The sequence below is a fragment of the Pygoscelis adeliae genome, unplaced genomic scaffold (genome assembly GCF_000699105.1).
Source record: "Pygoscelis adeliae isolate BGI_AS28 unplaced genomic scaffold, ASM69910v1 Scaffold358, whole genome shotgun sequence".
In the NCBI taxonomy this organism is placed as follows: domain Eukaryota; kingdom Metazoa; phylum Chordata; class Aves; order Sphenisciformes; family Spheniscidae; genus Pygoscelis; species Pygoscelis adeliae.
This window is the reverse complement of record NW_008825429.1, coordinates 3,422,242-3,441,986: the sequence shown is the minus strand read 5'-3', so window position 1 is coordinate 3,441,986 and position 19,745 is coordinate 3,422,242. Positions and strand designations below refer to the sequence as shown.

The 19,745-nt window shown below is 45.4% G+C and overlaps 2 protein-coding genes across 2 annotated transcripts in view; one reads left to right on the top strand and one right to left on the bottom strand.

Annotated features, from left to right (window-relative positions):
• CCDC64 (coiled-coil domain containing 64) overlaps positions 1 to 4,956 on the top strand; it is a 46,080-nt gene extending 41,124 nt beyond the window's left edge. The window contains exons 10-11 of the mRNA XM_009330876.1: positions 491 to 611; positions 4,756 to 4,956. Of these exons, the coding sequence (XP_009329151.1) occupies positions 491 to 611; positions 4,756 to 4,956 (322 nt within the window). The remainder of the gene's footprint in view (positions 1 to 490; positions 612 to 4,755) is intronic.
• A 5,049-nt stretch (positions 4,957 to 10,005) lies between these two features.
• The window catches only part of RAB35 (RAB35, member RAS oncogene family), a gene marked incomplete at its 5' end in the record, with an annotated part of 13,173 nt that continues 3,433 nt past the window's right edge, over positions 10,006 to 19,745 (bottom strand). The window contains 3 exons of the mRNA XM_009330817.1: positions 10,006 to 12,679; positions 13,231 to 13,355; positions 13,450 to 13,574. Of these exons, the coding sequence (XP_009329092.1) occupies positions 12,551 to 12,679; positions 13,231 to 13,355; positions 13,450 to 13,574 (379 nt within the window). The remainder of the gene's footprint in view (positions 12,680 to 13,230; positions 13,356 to 13,449; positions 13,575 to 19,745) is intronic.

Sequence of the window (19,745 nt, the reverse complement as noted above, 5' to 3'; positions counted from 1 at the left end):
CACCGCGTCGTAGGGGCTTGGCCTGGGCCAGCGGGGGGTCCATCTTGGAGCGGGCTGGCATTGGCTCTACTGGACATAGGGGAAACTTCTAGCAGCTTTTCACAGAAGCCACCCCTGCAGCCCCCCACTACAAAACCTTGCCATGCAAACCCAATACAATGTAGATTCTACCTCATTTTAGATCCTCATTTTTAATGGCAGATCCTGCACATTATCCAGGCACAGTATATTATCTTACACAGCAGTGTATCTGAATATCTTTTTGTATTCTTCATAGTGTACTTACCAGAAATTTGCTGTTTTTATAGTAATGATGTCTACAGTTCTGTCCCACTCTTCAGATGAATAGATTGTCCAGAATACAACGGAGATGAACAGCTTAGGATTTGGGGACTTGCCAATGAAAGAAATTGTGGACTTCTCCTCAAAGATATATTTAACACTGCCTTTAAAAAAAAAAGAAAACCCCAATTTCTCACTCTCCCCTCAGGAAGAACGCGGTAGAGGTGGAGCTGGCCAAGTGCAAGATCGACATGATATCCCTCAGCAGCCAGCTGCTGGACGCCATCCAGCAGAAGGTGAACCTCTCGCAGCAGCTGGAGGCCTGGCAGGTGAGCAGCCCCCAGTCACGACAGGGCAGGTCACCTTTGGGTGACTTTTCCCCCCGTCCCTGTGGGTTTGCTGCGTTCTCAGCCCAAGCGTCCATAGATAGGAGCGTTTGCTTTTGGCTCTGCAGGAGCCAGTGATGCAGTGGTGCTTGGGGGGGCGGGTTGTGAAACCCTGCTCAAAGCCTTTCAGCTGTGAGCTGTTAATTAACTATACAGGAATACCCATTTACAATGGAGAAACAAACTGTATCTCACAGCTGCATGTGGCATGGGTAACATGCACTTTGCAGAGTAACCTGCTGTGGCCTGGGGAGGGAAGGTGTCCGTGCAGGAGATGTCCCTGGGCAGGCGCAGCCTTGGAGATGTGTGGGCACAGCATGTCCTTGCATTTCTGTAATGGAGCAGAAAGGTGGGAGGCAGAGAGGTTGTGGCAATTGTTTCGCGGTATAACTGCACTGTTTTCATCAACTGAGAAGATCTGGCAAGATGGAGAAGCTAAAATCCCAGCTCTCCACCAAGGTAAATAAAAGAGCCAAACCCACAGCAGTTCAGCGGCTGCCCTGGAGATCCTTTACTTGGGGTCAGTGGGGAAAACCCACGTAAAGGCAGAGAGCCCTTGAGAGCAGACAAAGCTGTCTCCTCCTGGAAACTAGCACTGAGGGAGGGCTACTTTAATAGAAAACAAGCAGATACAAGAGAAAAGGTCTGGGCCAGTTATAGTGATTTGTTGCAGTCCATGCAAGACCCCGACTCTACTAACAACCAGCCTGACCGGTAGAAACCTCTCCCGTACAACCTCGCTCCTGTTTCAACTCCACTGTGTTTTCGTTTCTCTCTTTTTTTTTTCTTTTCTTTCTCCTGCTTACAGTTTGCTTCCTCAGGGCTTTTTACTATCTGGCTCCTTTGGTTTCTGATCTAGTGGCCTTTCTCAGTTCCTGTACCAACAGCTTTAGTCGTACACCCCTCCTGCCTTTGAGGTGAGCTCCCCGCACCCTCGCCAAGCACCCGCCATCCCCGTGCCTGCTCCATTCGCTGCCACCATCACCCATACCTGTCTCTGTCCTCACCGTCATCTGGCAAGAGGGGCCAGTGGGCATTCTCCATCACCCACCGATATTCTGCGCACACACACCCCCCACACCCCAGCACCAGGCCAGGGCACAAAGGGGCAGCATCCTACACCCCATGCTGAGGCTTTACCCTCCAGGTCACCATGGGGAAAGCCAGGCTGAGGCGCACATATCATTAATCCTCTGTATTCGGCATATCTAGTATCTGGAAAACTTCTTGAAATACAGACTGGGATTTTACTTCTCAGCCTCGTTATCTAGTAAGTGACATTCAGTGCTCTGCATAGCAACTGTCTGTACCCAAGTTCTGCTTCAGTTTGGATGAGTAGTATAAATTGAGACCTACTTACTAGTACACTCAGTATTTCGTGCTGGAATATCCCCAGCTTAAGGTTTTAACAACAGGCGTTCGCTTTCTCACTTCACACTATGTCATCTGATTGCAGCAATACAGCAACCCCAGTCCTGCTCCCATCAGCTCTCTGAGATAAGGATCAGGCCCACTAGCACTGCAGAAAGTTGTCTCCAACATACTGACCTAAAGTGTTATTACGCAGCAGCAAAATAGTTTCCAAGCATTTAATGTCCCCAGAACAGAAGCTCAGCCACAAAGGCACAAAACAAGTCAGGTGATTTATATATTTTGGGGAGCTGAATGTTTCTGATAAAATGGGATGAGATTCTCTGCTTTAGCTGGGCATAAATGGAAGCTTTAGTCTGATAAAATTTTGCTCTTGCACACTTTTAGTCTGCACTTTACCAAGGACCATCAACAAGATTACAGTTTTCTGCAAGCACATAGTCATACAGGCTATAAAATACGCGGCAAGCAAAATCCTGCACATCCGAGCCTAGCACAGGAGTAGCACAGGAGTGGATGTGCACCTCACCCCCATGCCTAATCTGACCCCCATCTTTATCTGACTGGGGGCAGGAGGGGCGTTACTGGGAGCAGGGAAGGAATACGGAGCAAACTTGGAAGTGAAGAGGGCTGCTTCTCTGAAATGAGAGCTCAGTGACTTCAGTGCAATAGTGACAGGGGCACCGTTGGGTTAGAAAATGCTGCAATGCCAACAGAGAGCTGCAGCCTGCATGGCCACAGTCACCAGCCTCCAAGGTCGCCTTGGGCAGCTCCAACCCTTATCTCATGCAAGGGAGCCCATCTCCAGCTCGTGAAGAGGATACGTGCCATTCGCATCTCCTTCAGCCTCACCCCTTCTGCAAAGAGCACAAACTCCTGCCCGGAATGCCTAGAGCACACCAGTACCATGTTATCCCGCTTTATGGGACCTCTTTATCAGACAGGTCTCGTACCGCTGGTGTTTGTCCTCCCTCCGCATCCCCAGACACTCCTGTGCCCCTGCCCAGTGCCAAGGCAGGGACCGCAGCTCTGCCCCAGCCTTGCTGCGTACATTTACCTCGAATCTCCACAGGCAAGTGCTGTGCTCTCTGATTCACGCATCAGACAGACAGGGACACAAATGCAGTGCACTCTCAATAGTGCATACTGTATTTTTAAATATATGTAATTCTTTAATACATATATAAAAATATATGTTAAAATCATATTCATCCCTTGTTATGTGGTTAGCCAAGGATCTGCCATGCTGGAGCCTGGGTGCCTGCCTCATTTGCTAGAAGAGGTGCCTTCAAAATCCAAGCGCTATACATTTTCACATGGCAGCTTCACCTCTGGAAACCTGTTTCACCTTAATGCTGATGTTTACCTTAACCTCTTCAACTCCCCCTCTGCCTTTCCCCTTTCCAGCCCTGCTCTAAAAAGATCCAAAGCTTCCCCAGTCCACGTAGCTCTGCACCCTCCTGCTGCCCCAGGGGAAGTCCCCATACTAAATACAGGTCCAGGCCATGGCTATCAATCCTTTTCCCTGCATAAAATGCTGCAACAAGAGATTAGCCATCGTTCAAGTTTCCAGTCCAAGTTGGTTGTTTTTATTCCACGTGGAGCTACAGAGCAGCTGGGGCACCCGCTGGGTGATGGCAGCACCTTCCCTTCCGTCTCAGTGCTGCCCTGATGGGCTGCCCTGCAGGAGGTGCCAAATGAACAGCACTTCCACCACTACAGCCCATCCAGAGTATCCTTGTTCTCACCAGATAGTGCCCTCAGTCCTAATCAGGGACCAAACCACGGGAGAACAGTTGATTTCTCCTGTGGGGCTAGTTTGTGTACACACATTTTCACTAAGCTACAGTTTAAATATGCAATTATAGCAGAAACAATGGATCTGAAGGTTTAAAATTTGTAGAATCGATAGCCAGGTTTTCGAGGAACACATTAGCACGTCATTAGCGGCAACAGAACTGACTGATTATTTTGTGTAGAGTAATTTCACTGTGCTGCAAACATGGATTAAACCAGAGCGTTTCTGATACATCTAAAAAACCACGGTGCAGTTGTTCATGCCAAGCTGTCAGTCAGAGAGCTCCCACCGCTCTGCTGGCTCTAGGGGAATGAGCAGGTCTAAGGGACGAGCGCAGTTCTCTTTGGTAAGTCTGGTGCAAAACCCACGTGGGGTCTGGTGGGCCTACGCCTGGCCCCAGCCCCTCGGCTCCCGGCGGCACCTTCCCCAAAGAAGCCCCACTAACAGTGGCTGTGCAGGCAGCTCTGTCATGCCTACCTGCCTGCCTGCTCCACATGGCAAACACATAGACGTGCTCAGGACAGACATTCTTACTTCTTCTGGCATTTGCTTTCAGCTGCATTTGTTCTTTTTTATTTATTTCTGCCCCCGAAGGGGACATCTGCAAGCTGCAGACAGCAGAGAAACATAGTTCAGGGGTGTCACAGAGTCCCAAGCAGGCGCGATGCTCCTCTGCGAGACCACCTGAGCAATTTGTCCCTCAGAATTGTGTGATTTACCTTCCTAAGGTAAAAAGCCTCACAGCAGCAAGCAAGGCTGAGCCTGCTGCCAGGTGGGGAGCTAGACCTGTCCCCACTCTTGTCATCTCTCCTCCATCTCATCACAGCACATTTCACACCCATTTCAGCCGTGTCCCTGCACCAGCTCCCTTTCAGCATCAGCTGCCACTAACAACCCTCTCCTCTCCCTCTGCTGCAGGATGACATGCACAGGGTCATTGACCAGCAGCTGATGGACAAACACCCGAAGGAATGGAGCCAGCTTGCTTATTCCTTCTCCAGTGGCTACGGCGCAAAGCGGAGTGCCAGACCCTCCCCCGTGTTCAGGCCGGAGCAGCAGGGGAACGAGCCCCTTGGGGCAGAAGGGAACCGTCTCTTTTCCTTTTTCAAGAAAAATTAATTTGAAAAAGAGAAACCTCTCCAACAATTCCTGCTTCAAGATGGGGAGTGGGGCAGCTGCCCAGCTTGCTGATGGACCCAACTCTGATCCACTTAGAAAAAAAGAAGGGGGCAAAGGAGTTAACCCTTGAGACTCTGCACTATTTACACTGCACCTGGTCTGAACCAAATGTTTACATGAATTGGAGATTTGCAAATTGACAATGTGATACTAATAGAAAGAAACTTTTCTTATTCTTTAAGTGAAGTGATGAACTTCAGGGTATATTTTAGGCGCTTTGACACAGTCCAGTTTCTGCTGTGAAGAATAATCTGATGGTCTTAAAAGCATTCTCATGCTGGAGAAGGAAATAAGCAGCCCCAAGACAAAGCAGCGCAGGGGGTTGAGGACTGCCGTCACAGCAAGCACAGGGAGAAGAAGAGGGCTGATTGCAAAAGAAGAGAGGGGAGTCACTTATACCACCCTCCGGTCCTGGCAGCTTCATCCATCCCGCTGAGACTGGAGTCGCTCTGGCCCCAGCATTACCATGTTTTGACAAGTGTAGCTTTCTCCATGATGGAAGTTGAGCCCTCACTGCAGATCCTGCCTGGGCGCCATCTCCCCTGCAGCTCTGCGTAGCTGTTCAACCCTCACTGGGAATCCAGGCTCCTCGCAGATCAGGGCAGTTGTAAGATGGCTGATGTTACTGTCTTCTCTAGCTCCCTCCTGTTACAGAGATAAGAGTTGCAGAGTCTGTAGTTACACAGAATGTTAAGGATTTCTCCCCAAGAGACTGACCATCTACAACGGATTATAAGCTGGATAAAAGTTGTGGATGTGCAGTCCTGGGGCACCTACTGTCCCTCCAATGGCCAAAGGTAGTTGTGGGGCTTCAGCAAGTCACACACCTTTCCCCAAAGCCATGTAAACCTCCCAAACAGAGTTAAGAAACCTGTCATTTTAACTAGATAGGCCCCCAAAAAGCCTAACTAATAATTCACTGAAAGCCTACCCATAGTGACGTCAGTAGGTCTTTGATGCTGGGTTGGCATCTGATCCTCAGAAAGCGCGCAGGCATCTGCCTTCACTAAAGCCAAAGGCGATTAGGGTGTCTACAAAGCTCTGGAAAGCCTGCAGCTTACTCTGCCCCACACACTAACATTAGCTATGGCCTGACGAAAATGATGAGTATTTGTCCCTGCCTGCGGGTCATTTACTACTCAGCCCTTCGGCGAGCAGGTAGCCAAATCTCCATTTGACCGAAGATGATCAGAGCCTGCTTTGCTGAAAGCATGACTTGATCAACGAGAAGGAACATAGCTTATTTGGTGTATGCACACAGCGGTGCTGGAAATCCTGCAATACTTAAGTAGGGACCTTCCCTACGCACTAGATGGGCACCTTACAGCTCTTCTCTTTAACACAGTCTACCATCATAAACCAGCGAGGAATGCCAGCCTAAGTTCAGAGATGTCCTGCTGCTGTCATGCAATTTTCACACGTTCTCCCAGCTCACAATACCCACAGGCCCTAATTTGTTTCCCTGTTGCTTTAAAGAGGCTACCGCCTACGCTGTCCCACAGGAGACAGAGCTAGGTATACATCCAGCTCTGCCCTGCTCAGCAACTTAGGTGCTAAAACACCATCCTACAGGGAGCTGCTATCTCTGCTCACTATTTACAATAACAAGCTTTCTGCAAGAATTAGGTATCAAACACCTTCTTCTAAGAAGCAGGTAAGAAGTTGGCGGCTTGGGTTTTTTTATTATTATTCAACTTACCTATGGGATAGGACATCCATAATACCTCAGTACAAATATCCTCTCTGCCTACAAAGATTTGAGCATTCCCATGTTTCCTTGTTAGCATGAAACTACCACACTGGTATGAAATCATGCACTGAGGTAGCTCCATGTTGCAAGGAGCAGAGTACTCTTTGGGATTGAAAACGATGGTAAAATGCTGAGTGGTAAAACCCATTTACTTGAAAGCAATGAAACCTGGATTGCAGATCCTGCTCCAGGAAATACTTGAGTAAAGCACCACCAATACAGCTTGCTGCTTACAGGGAAAGGAGTCTGGAGTCTCACAGGCAGGGAAGGAAACTAAACCTCGGCCTGTCCTTTCCAGGCAATGCTCAACTGTTGAGTATCTGCTTGTATCCACTTGTGCAAGTGAGGGAAAGGGACTTAGTGCAGCGCCAAGCGTGCTCTCAGGATGGCAAGTCCTCATCCTCCCAGCTTACCCATGTTGTGACTCTCAACAGGGCAGAGACACGAGGCACACGCTCAGCATCTCCTGCTGTCAGGACTCAGTTATGCCCATATGTGTTAACATAAACTTTGATACCTGCAAAATTAGGCGTGGGTTCATGGGTGCCAGCTATACCTGTGAACAGTTGTCTTAAACGCTGTTTGAAAACAGTGCTTTGCTTGTTGTGGAGAGCCATGCGAACATCTTGGTCCTCACGGACCTTTTTTCTGCTGTCAGTTGTTATTCCCCAGGCCCCAACAGCTCTCTTCAAGCCACATGCCCAGCAGCTGTGTGGGACTCTACCCCCGTGAGGATGTTTGTATCTATGTATGCAATCCTAAGGCAAGGGCCTTAAGTGATCCAATGAAGATGCAGTAATGAGATGAAGAAAGGTGCCTTCTGCTACATGTTTGCCGAGAGGAAAGTGACTCATTCAGTTGCAGGGGTAGGCAATTGAAATGCACAGCACATCTCTTCATTTAAGGAGGAACCTACCTTAATCCCATTGCAATTTTATTTATTTAATACAGTGATGGAAGAGATTGCAAGAGGAAAGTCAGCATGTTCTAAGGTACCAGTTGGATATGGTTTCTTAAAACTAGTCCCTTAACCCTGAAGACTTAGTTGCACTACTAAACCCAGAAACACAAGAGAATTGGGTTTAATGAACTGGACAACACACCAAAGGAGACCTCCTTGTGCTGAGCTGCTACTCAACAGGAACAGAAACTGCCTTAACATAGCAGCTAGGTTTTGTTGTTTTGTTTTCAAAAACATCATCAATGCAGTCCTTCACATTCTCATTTGTCATGTTGTGTTTTAACAAGATCCTGACTATTTCACCTTGAGCTGTCATTAAAGCACTCATCTCCATCCTGTCGTGGCCAGGAGCCTGGAATCATCCTTGCAGTGTTGGGTTAGAAGACGCTCCACTTGTGATACTTGATACTTCTAGGACACACATGGCATAAAGGAAACATCGGCTCCAGTCAATGAGATGGAGGAAGCACATTAATCCAGCAGGTACTCAGGATCCCGAAGTAGATTTAAGGAGTGGGATCAACAGCTCTAAACACAACACTCAGCCTTGCTTTTGAGATAATGGTAAATAAAGCAGTAGTGCTGCACAGTCACTGTTCAAATACTGCACAGAGAAGAGATGCCTGCTGAGATTAAGGTTACAAAGAGCTTTCCCACAGTTAAGTAACAGGTGACTGACTGGGCAAACGTTTATTATGCTAGCCTAAGGGAAAAGGGATCAATCTCCCTTTAGTAAACTCTGCAAGGGAAGCAGCTGTAAACAAGAAACAAGTAAGTGTAGATGCAAGGCAAGTCACTAGCACTTTATCTTAATACAAACGTAGATCAGCAACTTGCCGTCGAGATGAACAATAGATCGATTAGTGACCACAGAATAGTTTTGCACAGAGAAGCAAGCAGTGAGGTAACAGGCAGTGCTGCATGCACAAGGACTTGATAGCTGCATGCACTTGTCCTACTTAGAATGGTAAATTCCAGATATGCCTCTACATCAGGCAAGCTCTCTACTCCCCGCTCGGCTATAAAAAGCAAGATTGTTTTAACCAAAAAAGCCAAGAAAGGAAGTGTCTGGGTGCTGCAGCAACGATTCCCTTAGATTGAGAGGGGGAAAGCACACAGCAGGGACAAGCAGAAAGAATGTATCTATAGATATGTACATATACCACAGTGCTGTAATTTTTGTATGTAGCAGTAATGTAAATAAATGTATGGTTTTTATAAGATACATATTATAAAAATCTATAAAGGCATATTTTTAGTAAAAACGATGCTCTACTTCTTTTGTAAATAGTTCTCTTCAGAATAAAACAGATCATTTATACGATACCGTCTCAGCTCTCAAGTCACTGCTTATCATGCCTAGCTGCAGAACAAGCTCACTTTTTGAACTGTCATCTTAACACCTAACAGCACCTTTAGTACGTCACCATCCCGAGAAATTCAGCCACATAAAGCATTTGCATGTGCTCAGAAGAGAACGGTCCTGGAGAAAGAACATTTGAAGCATTTACATCTCCTGCCGCACAGGAAAACAGAAAGGCGAGCTCGTAAATCATCTCCACCTTCCAGCCATTTGTATCATTTACTGGCCTTTATATGGAGGGATATGCAAACGTTAACGAGTTTAGACAGAAAACAGACGGACAATGAAACACCTCCAGCTTGCGCCAGCTGCAGTTCAGACCATCTGCATGTCCTCAGGATTCCCCTTTACATAGTCATACCAGAGCAGCGCAGACAGAAGAAAAGGCACCTCCCCACAGCAAGCTTTCATCACACTTCTCCAGAAATGAGGGCTTGCCTTCAATAGCCCGCTCGCGCGTCAAGGGCAGGCGGGGGCAAGTGAATGCTAAGGGCAACAAGCACAGCGACGGCTGCCTAGTTCCTACACAGAAAAACAGACGTTCATTTCCTGGGAAAGCAAGGAGAGACTCCAGGTGCTTTTCAATCAACTCAGGGTCTGACCCCTGCCGCCTTTGAGAAGCTTTCAAAGCTCGCTCAACGCTTGTTGTTGAACAGAAAGACAAAAGATTGTAGTAAAATCATGAGCATCTCACTTTCACGCAGAAATAAGGTTACCAGTTCCAGCTTACTCTCTCATTCACATGTAAAACTAGAATAGCAATGAAAAATTTGAAAGCATTAATTGCCGTTTTGCCAATACCGCTTCCCAGAAAAAAAAACCCAACCTCTATGTACAGCAGCAGAGTTCACCCCCGGCTTGCCACCTTCCACCTCCAGATGCTGGACAGCAGAGGAAACAGAGCCTCAAAAAAGATTTGGCAGCTTGTAACCTTTATTTTTAGTTTTTTAAAATTATTTAAAAAGCATAATTAGAAACTTTCATTACAGAAATAATCCTAGCAAACCAGTTAGACATTCCATTGCTCGACATTTAGGAAACTTCACATCAGCACCACTAGAGACACAGTCCCCACCCCTTCCAATTGAATAGTCAGTGGCAAGAGCAGAGAGAGGACTGCTCCTCTACAGCCAGCTCCAGGAAAAAATAAAAAAAAAATCCCACTTCAAGCCAGGAAGTTGGACACCTGGATTGGCAGAGTTCAAACCACGGCCACAAAGACCTGGACTCAAAGAGGACCAATCTTTCCATATAAGAGAACACTCCAGGCTTGGGTGCACCATTTCCTCATTTTATTGCATCATTTCCAGTAAATTCAGACATTTTCTTTACTTCTGCCTATATGAAGTTACTCCCTCCTAGATCTGCACACACGCTACCACAAGAGTCCCAAAGTAACGCGGCTGGGCGCTTTAATCTGAAAGTGGTAACCGTCACAGGACAGCTTCATTTCAACAGGAAGGCTTTGAGGACTGACCCCGCTCCTTCCTTGGGCACACGCCACGTTTGACATCAGAAAGCAGACAGGATGGACTGGTGTAACTCAAGCCGCCACTTTCCATAGCCGCTCGAGTCTTACAATTATCAGAGCTCACGCTAGCAATATCATCCCAGCTCATCCTTATTCTCGGGTTACCAATGAAAGATATGTGAAGAAAAGAGACGGGTGAAGGCAGCTGGATACATACTCCCAGCACCTGAACCGATTAAAAAAAGAAAATGTGTTACACATTCATTGTTTGCGTTTTTTAAAAAGTCTTTAAAGTGATTGATTGTGATGTGATTGTATGATTAGGGCGCTTACCACAACCCATAAAATCTAAAAAAATGCAGGCAAAATAAGTGACTAAAATTTAGCCTCTCCTGGGGGAGGGGGAGGAAGGGAGAAAAGTGGGCTGATTCAAAGCTCATGGACATCGGTGAATCATATCCTACCAAACTACGGCCAGCAATTCCACAGGGCCACTTACTGACAAACTGAGTACGTCCACCTTCAAGGTCTTAAAGGAAGTCATACCCTCCATGCCTTTTAGTCATTTTTAAGGAAATATTCTTCTTTTTATTATTATTGTTTAGGCAATTATTCAGGTGCTGAGCATGTACTTTCAGCCCAGACATTTGATATCTTAGTTACACGCGCATACGCTCTCCACCTTTAACTACATCTATTCAGGCTGATGCACTGAGCCCTTGTTTTCCCAGAAAGGCCAACAAGGGCCAGGAAAACGTTGCTGAGCATAGCGAGACCAGTTTGTTTCCAAGGGTGATCCTCCACCACCACATAACCCAAGCAAGCAAGCTTCCCATTTCTTTACATTAAACAGCAGTCCTCCTTTCTAACAGAAGAATCCTGGGAATGATCCTGCAGCAGCTTTCATATTCAGACATCAATCCAGAACAGCTGGATTTATTTTCATGCCTTTTCTCTCTCAAAAACAAAAGTTTGCCACCAAAATTCACATTCAAGTTCAGATCGCCTATTTGTGGACAGGGCAACGAGGAGAAGTTTGGGGTTTTTTGGCAGAATCACATGGGTTTTGTTGTTCTCAAAAGAAACGGACCCTCACTTAGGACCCTGGCAGAACCAGAAGCAGAGGTCAAAGGAGTTAAACTTTGCTTTTTTTTTTTTTTTAATTTAAAAAAAAAAAGGTTTTATCCAAATAAATCCCACTTCTGCAGGTCAGTTTGTTTTTCAGTATCTTGATACAAACTAAAGGAGAGCACAGGTACAGCTGGGCTGCAGCACGAGAAGGTGAAACTCAAGGACCCAGCCACAAATCTGGATCATGGCAAACTGAAATTCAAGGCCCCAGCAGCAGCACCAGCTGCCTGCCCAGGGGCTGGTGAAGTGAAACCCCAGGCTCCAGCAGCATCACCTGCAATCCTGGTACCTAGAAAAAACAAAGCCTGAGCCCCAGCAGAAGCCTGGAACTCCAGGTGAAGCCATAGGCCCCAGGGGCACCAGTTGCCAGCCTGGAGCCCAACAGAAATGAAGCCGGAGGCCCCAGGAAGCAGTTGCTGCCAGCCTGGGGCCAACTCGAATTAAGAACTTTGTACTATTTCTTTAAAAAGATGAACTCTGCAGTCCATGATTGGTTGACATTAAGAAGGCATAAGCCAAAGCGACAACAGGGAGGCGAGGTTGGTTAAAGCAATATACATTATATACAAACTCTTGGGTTAATTAGTCCACTTGGTAGGCAACGTCCTTTCTTGTCTACAAGGCGCACTGGAATGAGCAGGGGAGGAGAGGGGGGCAAGATTCCATCCGATACCTTCTTGGCACTGAAGTGGTAAGGTGCCAGCGCCTCTTGATAGAAAACATGGAGAAAAAATAATCTTTAAATAACGGCACAAAACTGAGAAAGTCCTCCCAAAGCCTGCCCCAGTGGAATTGCCCGAGTCTAGCTGGAGGGGCTGATCTGTCTGAGAGCAGAGTCTCTGCAGCAGGGAAAGGGCATTAGCAGCACCGCTTCTTCCTTTTACTGTTCTTCGTTAGCTTCACCACATCATTCTGTTGCTGCTGTTGCTGCTTTGCTAAGTTTTCTTTCTTTGCTCGCAGGACTAGCTCTGTAATGCAATTAAACATCTGCAAGAGAAACAAGCAAGTTCAGATCACCCAGGAGCTCAGGCTAGCTTGTGTGGGATGCTGTTCTTCTGACGCAACTCCGCTTTTCTAGGTATTTCAATAACGGCTCCGAGATCTTCCCCAACACGCTACGGGCCAAGCAGAAATCCAGTACCTTCCCGACCCACTCCCAAGCTAAATCATAACACCTCTATCCCCCTTCCCAAACCAGTAAATAAAAACTGACCAGTTTGGCAACTGAGGCCAGGAGTGAAGATTGGGCAGTCCCACCTCCTAGAAGCATTCTCCCTAGCGACAAGTCTTTCCCGAGACCATGCCTGATATGTTAGCACTGTAAAGCTAGCGAAAAATGCAACATGGGCTCCTTCATTTCGCTTCCCCAACTCTTCCAAGCACAGGTGGATGTCTCTTTTTGACATTTTACCTACTCATTTGCAACTTATACAAAGCATTTTATCTTTCTTCCTCAGTGGGAAGAATGTAATCTTCATTTTTTCCCAAACCATTATCCTCAAATGGTTTCATCTATACTCTTCTGCATATTATATTACCTCTTCCACATTAATATTTTCTTTGGCGCTGGTCTCAAACAATTGGATCTCCATCTGCCCAGCAAATTTATAGGCATCTTCTGTTTCTACCACTTTTCGCTCTGGGTCATCATTCTTATTCCCCACTTAAAAAGGGAAGGAAAAAAAAAAAGTCAGTCTGGTACTTCAGCAGGTCAGCCCACTAAATAAGACATTGTAACTCTCTGATTAGAAACTTACCTAGTATCCGGCAGACATCATCACAATTTTGATTAATTTCATGCAACCACCGTTTTACATTCACAAAAGATTCTGCACTGGTTACATCGTAGACAACAATGACCCCATGTGTTCCTCTGTAATACCTATGGAGCAGGAAAAGACAATAAATGTTAACTCAAGCTATGTATCACCTTCTCAGCTCTTTCACTTAGCTTCTACAAGATTCACAACAAATCCCCAAGTTATGGCAACCAAGTGCCCCCATTTTCTTTCCACTGGGAGTCATTTAATTCTTTTGCAACAGCTAGATCACATGCTATTCCTCTAAACCTACAGAGTTCCCTGCTCATTTAGTCTACAAAAGCAGGTTTCAAAGTCCAAAGACTGCTGTTTACTTCCTTGTTCAGGCTGGCAGGACCTTCAAGGATGAATACTGTCTTCCGGCTATGTGAGCAAAAGGTAGCGGTGCCCCCAATACGTCCTCAGAACTGGCTGTGATGTGAACCCTTGCGTTGTACAAGCCACATCAAGTTTTTGCAGTAATTTTGTTACCTGTGAAAGATCACTTACAGACTAAAATTTCAGCAGATCTCCAAATACACTCAACCCCCAGTCACAGTTCTCGAGCTCACAAAAATTTCTGTCTTGTTGAGCGACTGTGTTCTGATCGCACCTTCCTACTCAACAGATCAACTCCATATGTGCATTCAATGCGCTCTGCTACCTTTAGCCATTAAAAATAAGCTCCATTTCAGTTTATTCCCATTAGTCTTGGGCAACCAGCACCTTTAAAAGATGATGAGCAATTCTAATATGCAAGAAAAATATCTGAATTCAAGTACCAACATTATCACCTGCGTGAACCTACTAAAGGCAGGCAGTATGCGCACCATGAAAATGCTATATAAAAAAAAAGCAAGCTCCACCTTCTCAGTTTTCAGCCACATTCACAGGGCTACCAGGTATTTTCTCTACTGTAAATTAGGCAGCTTGGGGCAGGGGGGGGAAGTAATTGAAACAGTTGACAGCGAGGTCCTCACCAGCATCCATTTTTTATATTCTGTGTAGCTTTAGTCTTTTTCTTCCATTTACTCCTCTTTCTTACAATCTACATTAAGATTTTTAATAAAACAAATTCAAGAATTCAGCATACCGAAATCTAGGATTTTCCCTTAAATTGTGACACCATTTCTAGAGCTTAATCTCTTACCACCAACACCTCTTGCAGCACTGTCCCTTCCACTGCACTTTAAAGACATTCACTGTGACTACTCTGGTTCTCTTTGATAGTTTACTCCAACTCAGCGAACACACCTTTGAACTTCAAAGCCTTTTAATCTAATCCAAATGCACTACCTTACAGAAGATCTCAAAGCTTCGGCTCACTTCTGCCACTGACGCGCTTGAGCAAGTCACTATCTCTTCCCCACCTTTAGCCCCATCGTCCCTCCTATAACAGAAGCCACCTGCCTTTATAAACCATCCAGACTTGCCACAGACAGGCACATATCACGTACAGAGTGCACGCATCTCCCCCGCCCCTTTCCTCTCATGATCACTTTGTAGTGATAGTCTCTGGATATCAATACTCCTCTATGATGCGATACATACTCTACAGAAGTAGGAGAGCCTGCTCCTATTGCCCATCTGGGTACTTTCAGAAGACAGTCAAATGTTTCTTCCATGCCATGTTTTACCAGTAATTTATACTGTACATTCACTTTCCCTGGCAAGAACTAACTCAGGTAAGAATTATTTATTCCCAGCCCACAAGAGATCCTATACTTTCAAATATTCTAGTCCAGTCGCAGTCGGTTCCTTTAATAGCTTTAGAACTTGCTACAGCACTGCATTTGTGCTTCACTTCGTTACAAGCTCAACTTTATTTCGTAACTTAGATCCTTTAGAGGAAAAAGTATTCCATAGCCTGAATCCACCCGTTGCAAAAACAATCCATCCTCTCCGGACACTAACATGTACCACACACAATTTTTGATGAATATTGTTTTGTGTGATAGCATCAGAAAGGAAAAGATCTCCGATCCTATCAACACACTGGATTTCTCTACATCTGAACAATGAACTAATTATCTTCAAACTCTCCCATATCACCTAATAGTCTTTTAATTCAGCAACCCTCAGGCTGACCTACCACTTCCTCCCTAACACTGAGCATTACATTTGCAAAGACAACATTCAGCCTTTAGAGAAACGCAGTGGTTCAGTTACACCTACGCAGAACTGCTTCATTCTGCTGTGCACACCATGAAAACCATGCCTGGTACCCCAGTCATCCAAACCAGAGGACCCAACGGAGCACCCTGCTGCTCCTACCTTGCCCATGCACCTAGGTTTTCTTCTAAGCAAAGCATATGATGCCTGGGAATAGAATAACATGCACCCTGCATGTACAGATCCCACTCCTGAAATGTCGTCAGCATAGTCGTCGTTTGCTCCTAGGGATGAGGACTGTGGGCTGGGCCAAGCAGCACAGACCACTACGGCATTCAAAACTCTGCAGGAGCTGGGAGCTCCTGCCACAAAACACTAATATTGCCAACCACCTCATCAGAAATATCTTCCTTTGTGCAAGACAGCAACCCCTGACTCCTGCTGAGTTCCTACCAGCACACACTGCTTCTATTTTTGGAAGGGAAAATTGTCTGGCACATTGTTCTAGAAAGGTTGCCAACCCCTCATCTACACTAAAATGTCATTTTCTCCATTGGCTGACATTACCTCTTAGCAGCCTGAGAGATAAGACCATGACTACCTTTTATTCTCTCTTAAGCCCCATAATACACATTTTTCTCAAAAAGCTAGTCATGCTATTTTCTATCATTTGTTAGATACAGCCTTGTGTCCTAGATAACATTTTAGGCTTAACAAGTATGGCAAAGATTCTCCAACCCCAAGTGCAGGACAGTACTAGAAAACAAAATCTGATTTATCCTACCCCATACTTCAGATTTCAGAACGATGCAGTGCAGAATTGCTTTTATAACAAGTTGTAGGCTTTGGCAAGTAGAGAACAGATGGGGCTTTTGGCATTCAAGGAGGAGTAGGTGTAAATTTTGTGCTTTTGGCAACCAAGAGGTAGTTGAGGCTTTTTTTTTTCCAGCCACATTTTAGGGAAGATGGAGACCACAGAAATGACAGCAGAAGAGAAATGAAGTTCTCAATCTCAGCCTCCCATTCAAGGACTAAGTGACTGATGCTAGCTGTCCTCTATATGGTAGGTGCGCTCTGCCATGTACCCTACAAACCTCAAAACCCAGTACCTGCTACTACTCCTAGTGATAAATACATTAATGAAATACAGCAAAAGAAAGAAGTTATAGAACAGTTACTCATGTTTAGAGTGTCCATGAAAGTATCCTGTTCGGGTGAAAGACAACCAAACCTGACCTGTATATGCCCTTGGACGCTTGGTAGTAGCCAACTATCTTCCATATGGTTGGAAAAGTTACCTAGATCTAAAGGCTTTACATTTAGCTTTGGTGTGGAAAAGGCTTAAGAATGCTAACATTTAAGTTGAAATAAATACCTAAGTTGCTCATTCTACCTATACAATTATGTTTAAAGATGCTTGAAGACATAAGCTTACTGCCTTTGAAACATTACCTACTAATACTGCAGACTTGATACAGAAAATCTCCAGAACTGGCTAACCAAACTCATCGTGTTCTTCAGCCATCTGCACTCTCCCCTCACATCTCTGAAGACTACCATTCTAAGCAGAAGGGAACATTTTGCCATTCATTGCGGTACTCCCTACTAAAAGATACCAATAAGAAAGTTCTCCGATTTCCTCCAGTAAATGCTTCCCAAGATTAGCATCTGGAGCTATAATAACTAGTTTCATGAAGCATGATGGTAGCTAAGTCAGATTTAGAGGGGAGAGAGTATTATTGACTGCATCAGTTCAGTAGGGCACACATGTTCATTTTTCCAAGGGGGGGAAAAAAAAAGTAACTGGCCAACGTGAAAGATAGGTCATTGGCTTAATCCAGCATCTTTGTCAGTATTTCACTAGTTTGTAGTATACGTGTTTCCTTATTTTTCATTCCTCTAGAATTCTAACCAATTCCAGAGACTTCTAATAGTCTGTTTTCATACTCTTCTTTTTTTCAGGTTCCTGGAAGCACATCTATTGTCACAGGTCAGTTGACTAGTCTTTTAACCGTCATATCTGGTTTACAAGACACATCAATTCCATCATCTCAAAAAGCTTATCCCTCTCTTGAACATGCCATTCCACACAAATGCATGGCAGAAAGTCCCTCTGCTATTACTATTCATCCTGAGCTAGCATCTGACAACTATTATTTAAAGCTTAAATTCTAAAACCACAGTCCTGAATCAGGACAGAGTAGCCCTATCTACAAGAGCAAATCAAGTACAGCAACTGGTTGTTCGTGCATCTTAAGTATTCCCGCTAACACAGCTGAGTCCTGGCATGCTACATCTCTGGCGAATTTAAATCAAATTTAGAGTTTGGATGACGTTCCATGCCAACCAAATTCACACAGCTTGGCCTCTCCTCCTACTAGGCACCAGCTACCCCAGTATTTCCACATTTAATAGACAGTAAAAACAGCTGCTGTCTTTTATGCTTCCCTGTCTGAAATTCTAATCTAGTTTATTTTTCCTGAGTTTCTGTGGAATACTCCAGATCAACTTGATTTCTGCTCCTTAACAGTTTTATTCTGTTTTTCAGCTTCTGTAGCTGTAGTCAAGTAAAATCAAAATAGAACAACCTTTTAATGTTTCCCAATTTTCTACTATTAACTTCCTACCACCTCTACCATTTTGCAATTCTAGGTCTACACAGCAGTACTTCCAACCTATTGCTATTATTACCAGATGGGCTCTAATTTCAGTCTTGCTTGCCAGGCTTGGCTCAACTTCAATCTGAACTCTACTTTTAACTGTAAAGGGACTTCCTGGCCTACAGTAATACTGAAGGAACACCTTTTTATATTCTTAACCTCAATCTAAACCTCAGTCTAGTCAAACACTAGACAAAGACTACTACACTGTTGACAGCGCACTCGCACTGCACCCATGATTTGGTAGCCAAGCCCTTTTGTAAGTACTAGCATGGTAACTGATTTGTCACTCAGTTTGGGATAAGCAAATCAGTTATGGTATTACTTTGCCAATTAAAAAAAAAAAAAGAGAACCATTTCCAAAATCAGAATCTCGTTATCTCCTGTTTTTATAGGTGGTATGTTTAGGTCCAGAGCACTGCTTGAAAAATATGAGCAAACGCTAGACAGTCACAGCTAGCCGACCTAACAGCAAGAGGAGCCCTTGTGACAGTGTAACCAGCATTCCCAAAGTGTTTTCCTCAACACTTCAAATGCACTCGGACACAGGAACTTCTTTGCTTAAAGTTGCACAAAATTCAAATCTTTCCTCCCTGACCAGAGAAGATTCTGTAACTACTTTACTAGAGTTAAGGCAGGAAAACTGGGGCCTTCACTTCCCCAAGAGTAAAATATACCTCACTTTGGTAAAAAGCTATGCAAAAGAAAATAGCGGCAGAGTTCAAACAGGTCATGGCACAAATGCCCTCAAACCATTTCAGCTTCCCCATTTTAAATGTTAATTGAAGAAAAAAATTTACATAAAACACTATGCAAAGTCCAATCTGTGCTTGCCATGGGGCTTGCTTGCCTTACTGGAGTCTTACTCTTACTAGAGCCTTACTCTTGCCTTATTAGAGTCTAGTGCTCGTTAGTGGCTGCTTTTTGCTTTCGCTGCTTGCTGCACTGCTGATCGTCTTACTCTGCTGTGCCCTGGGAACATTTTGGTAACAGCAATGGCCATGCGCCTGGCCTGGCAGATGGCCGGGGCATCGCTGCCGGGGCGTCGCTGCTGCTTCTGTGCTGCTGCACCAGACAGGCTGCAACTCCAGCGTGAACTCGAGCCAAAGGGACTGTGACCTGTGGGATGAGTCCACACGGGAGCAGGACACCCCAAAGTGTCTGCAGCTGTGGATAAGTCCACACCAGAGCAGGTACATCTTGAAGCGTCTGTGGCCGTGGTTATGTCTGTGCCGAAGCAGGCACACCTCTGAAGGGATTGTAGCCCAAGGATAAGTCCACACTGGAGAAGGTACACCTCGAAGCATCGGTGGCTGTGAATAAGTCCATGCTGCAGTAGGTACACTTTGAAGCATCAGTGGCTGTGCATGAGGTCATGCTGCAGCACCTCAAAGCGTGTGGCCATGAATAAGCCCACAACAGAGCAGGTACACCCCTGGAGGGACTGCAGCCATGGGTAAGGCCATGTTGGAGCAGGTTTAC